General features: G+C 39.5%; 1 protein-coding gene across 3 annotated transcripts; it reads left to right on the top strand.

The window, feature by feature from the left end:
• Positions 85-3947, top strand: LOC107618058 (heterogeneous nuclear ribonucleoprotein 1). 3 transcript variants are annotated; one of them, XR_001615129.2, is made up of 3 exons: positions 85-510; positions 1656-2984; positions 3482-3947. XR_001615129.2 is itself a non-coding variant. In XM_016319984.2 (2 exons), exons 1-2 carry the CDS (start codon positions 289-291, stop codon positions 2844-2846), a joined length of 1413 nt encoding a protein of 470 aa, XP_016175470.1. In that variant the 5' UTR covers positions 85-288; the 3' UTR covers positions 2847-3216. The 3 variants fall into 3 exon arrangements, 1 of the variants encoding a protein (XP_016175470.1); XR_001615130.2 differs by having other exon boundaries at positions 3479-3947; XM_016319984.2 differs by lacking the exon at positions 3482-3947 and having other exon boundaries at positions 1656-3216.

The following is a 4401-nucleotide window of genomic DNA, read 5'->3' as shown; positions in this document are numbered from 1 at the left end:
ACAAGTTAATAAGATTTTTACCAAATTACACCTTAGTCCTTGCTTCTACACTACACACACAAAACTGTTTCACACATAACTATAACATACGCGGCACCGCTCACATTAGTGATTAGCCACCCCACTCTTTTCCCTCTCTACCTCTTCCCTCCTAATTCCCAAACCCAAATCCCTTCTTTCTTTTCCACAAACCCCACCCCCTCAAAAATAATACTACTACTTCTTCACATACATACTCTACACACTATATATATTTAGAGAGAGAGAGAGAGAGGGAAAGGAAAGGGCATGGATTCGGATCAGGGGAAGCTATTCATCGGAGGGATTTCGTGGGACACCAATGAGGACAAGTTGAAGGACCATTTCTGCAACTATGGTGACGTCACCAACGCCTCCGTCATGAGGGACAAGAACACCGGCAAGCCCAGAGGCTTCGCCTTTGTTGAATTCGCCGATCCCTCTGTTCTCGATAGGGTCCTCCAAGATAAGCATGTCATTGATGGCAGAACGGTTACCCTCATTTCCCCCTTTATTAACTTTTCTCCCTTTTCCCCATTTTTATTCACAACCCTCTTTAACCCTATTCTTCTTAGGCCTAGGTTTGGGTTTCCTTCATTTTGTTTCTTTAATTAAGAAAGATGGTTTCTTTCGTCTATTTTATTGGTGTTGCGAATTTCATAGTGTGTTTGTTGGTTCCGATTTGCTGGTTTTTGTTATTATTGGAATATAATTAGTTGTGGGGTTTTGTCTTAGTTTTAGGGTTTTTCTTTTATATACTGTTTGGTGCCACTGCCAGTGGTTATTTGCATTATTCGCTTGCTTAATAGGTTTTTCTTTTGAATGGTCTTTGTTTTAGGGTTTTTCTTTTCGGAGAGACATGTCCCTAATTGATTTGTTCATGGTTAATGTTTTTGGTCTTTCTCTTAATTCAAGATATGCTTTTACTGAGAACACCCCTATTGGGTGTTAGCTATGCCTGTGATTCTCTGTAGTACAACAGTAGAAGAAAGAACAAATAATACTTATGCTACTAGGCACTAGCTGTTGGTGAGCAATAGTTAATGTATGAAATGTGTAATGGAATGAAATGGATGCTTTTAGATGGTAGTTTCTTTGGTTGAGGGCACATTAACTGCTAATTTGTAATACATATCATTTACTGTTGTTGTCAGCTGACATAGTTAAGGCAATATGTTTCTTCATGCTTATGACAGATGAGAGTAACGTTAATATTCTTTAATATTGAATCCTCTTTGGTCAATCTTGAAAAATAATTAAAATGTAGAGTTTGCAATTAGGTGATTCATTTCCTTCTACAAAATGCATAATTATTGAGATATGCTTGAGTTTACGATTATGTCTTTTTGTTGGTTGGCATATCAAAATATCGAATGAGTGATGATTTTATGGGATCCATTGTCAGTTATTATTATTAACTTTTGTCATGTTTTGATTTGAATTGCCTTTGGATTCTTTTGAATATCGGGGAAGTGATTTATAATGTCAGCCCAAGAGGATTGGTTTTGAATATTGATCATGTTGATAACTGAAGAATACAGATATTAATTTGTGATGTTGTGCATGTTTTTCTTTGCCCTTGTCAATTTATGAGACTTTCTGTTGGGTGATTTTAATCTTATAATTCTATTATTCAGGTTGATGCTAAGAGGGCCTTATCAAGAGAGGATCAACAAGTTTCTGTCACTTCAAGAGGTGGAAATTCTCATTCTGGTTGGAATTCTGGTGGAAATGGTGGAAACACGAGGACCAAGAAGATATTTGTTGGAGGGTTGCCTCCCACACTGACAGAAGAAAAATTTCGTCAATACTTTGAGTCATATGGTCATGTAACTGATGTAGTAGTTATGTTTGACCAGAATACTGGACGACCACGTGGATTTGGTTTTATTTCATTTGACAATGAGGAGGCAGTTGATAGGGTTTTGCATAAGACATTTCATGATTTATATGGTAAGCAAGTAGAGGTGAAGCGTGCACTTCCTAAAGATGCCAATCCTGGTTCAACTGGCCGTGGTGGAGGTGGTGGCGCAGGAGGGTATCAAGGGTATGGATCATCTGGTGGCAGCCAGAATGCTTATGATGGTCGTATGGATTCTAGTAGGTATATTCAGCCTCCAAGTGCTGCTGGGGGATTCCCAACTTATGGTTCTGCTGGCTATAGTGCACCTGGGTATGGTTATGGTCCAGCCAATAATGGCATTGGCTACGGTGCATATGGAAGTTATGGTGGTGTTGCTGCTGGGTATGGTGGAGCTGGCGGTGCAGCTTATGGGAATCCAAATGTTGCTAATGCTGCTTACACTGGTGGTGCACCTGGTGGCCCAAGGAGTTCATGGCCTGCTCAGGCTGCTTCTGGCTATGGGTCTATGGGCTATGGGAACACTGCTGCGTGGGGTGCTCCAGGTGGCGTTGCTGGATCTGGCGGCAGTGGTCCTGGTTCAGCAACTGCAGGTCAATCTCCTGGCGGAGCTGCTGGCTACGGGAATCAAGGATATGGATATGGTGGGTATGGTAGTGATAGTTCTTATGGGAATCCCAGCGGATATGGTGCTGTTGGAGGGCGTACTGGGGGTACCCCAAATAGTAATTCTAGCAATGCTGGTGGGAATGAACTACAAGGTAGTGGTGGCAGTGGGAGCTATATGGGAAGTGGTTATGGGGATGCAAATGGACATTCAGGTTATGGAAATGCTGGTTGGAGATCTGAACAAACTCAACGGTCTGGAAACTATGGGACTCCTCAGGGAAATGGCTCTCATGGTGGGCAAGTTGGTTATGGTGGTGGGTATGCTGGTGCTCAGTCACGACAAGCTCAACAACAGTAATTTTGATGGTTAATTTCTTGCTGGATCTTGAAGTTCAGCTTGTGGATCCATGTCTTTTGATCTTAAATTGTGACCTCCTATGGATGCTTCCCGTTGCCAAAGAATGACTCAAGTTCAATGCAATGCACAGTGGGACTGGTTGAGTTGCTTGAATCCCAGTAGTTTGCTGTAGTTTCTTTACTAGTTTATATTTATAATAATTAGCATGGTTGAGGAAATATTAGCTGCTATTATTTTTATTTAGTCGTTGTTTTTGCGTGTAGCTTTAAATTGCGTGCTTGTGATTTTAGTCTATCTGGATATATCGCTTCTTGTAGCATTTCAGCTATAGTATCATATTTTCCCCTTATGATGGTTTGATGTGGTTGACTATTTCTGTTGCCATTTGTTAGTTTTTTCTTTGTTTCTTTCCTCTTTCTGTTCTTGCACAGGTGCATGCTTTACTTTCTATAACAAGTAGAAATAAGGTGTAGTCAAGTTATATTTACAGATAGCAGTGGACACTTGTTGGTAACATCGTAATGGGTAGCGATTATGGTAGTGAAGTAATGGATAGCAATAATGGTAGTGAAGGTAAAACTTTGAGGTTGGCATAATCATTTTCCCCCTGTATTTGCACTTGTGTTGTACAGGAGGAGGAGAGGTGCTCGAGTATTGAAGGGGAGCAAGTGTCCACTCATGGCTAAGGATGAACGTTGGTCAGTGGTTGGTCATGTTGTATTTCTCTGGGCAAATGCACCATCAAATTCGGAGATTCCTGGCTTTTCAACTGATAAAATCATATAAACTTCAATCTGGTTTGTGGTGGCAGATGGAAACCATGAGAGGAGTGGTTTGTGGCACACTGAAAAAGGTGTTGGCTGTGACTCATTAGTATTTTAGCCTGAATTTTGTGTGTCTAGTTGATACTTTTACTGTGGTGTTTTGACAGTTTTGGGTGTTCATGCAATGATTATTTCTATGTCTAAAGCACCTTTTGTTGTGATAAGCTAGATTTTCCCCATTAGAATTTCTTCATTAATGATTTCATCTCCAATCCTTGAACATATGATTATGTTTCAGTTTAGTTTTTGTTTTAGTTCCAAATGACTCACTTTCTTATGTCATGGGTTCTTGTTCTAATCTTCTATAAATTGTTATTGCTTCACCTTAGAAAATGTTAAAGTGTGTTACATCGTTGAGCATTGCTTACCCCTTGTGATGTGTTTGTCTCAGATAGAATATGCTTATATATGCAGAGTTACATTGTAAGTAGTTTCATCTTTCGTCCTATACTAAGTTGACACTCATTTTCATAATTGAATGGGATGTGAGAACCTTTTAGTGAACCTCATTTAATAGTGGAAGTGAGTATGGAAATATATCAGGTATTTAAGCCTGAATATTGCAATACAATTTATATTTATACACAACTGGATAGAGCTTCATTGTGGATGTTTCATTTAATAAAAGAAAACGTGTTATAGGATAGGGGGAAACAGAAAAAAGATCATTATTAGTAATAGTAGTTTCTTAGGTGTTTACTGGTAATAGTAGTCAGTAATTTGCCTTTGTG

This window comes from Arachis ipaensis, chromosome B09 (genome assembly GCF_000816755.2).
Source record: "Arachis ipaensis cultivar K30076 chromosome B09, Araip1.1, whole genome shotgun sequence".
NCBI classification, from domain to species: Eukaryota; Viridiplantae; Streptophyta; class Magnoliopsida; order Fabales; family Fabaceae; genus Arachis; species Arachis ipaensis.
The sequence above is the reverse complement of the archived record's forward strand: the minus strand, read 5'-3'. Positions and strand labels throughout refer to the sequence as shown.

Excerpts from the sequence above, each read along its gene's own strand:
- LOC107618058 (XM_016319984.2), top strand. The coding sequence starts at position 289 with ATGGATTCGGATCAGGGGAAGCTATTCATCGGAGGGATTTCGTGGGAC. Across the intron at positions 511-1,655 it reads ATGTCATTGATGGCAGAACG|GTTGATGCTAAGAGGGCCTT; the intron begins GTTACCCTCATT and ends TCTATTATTCAG.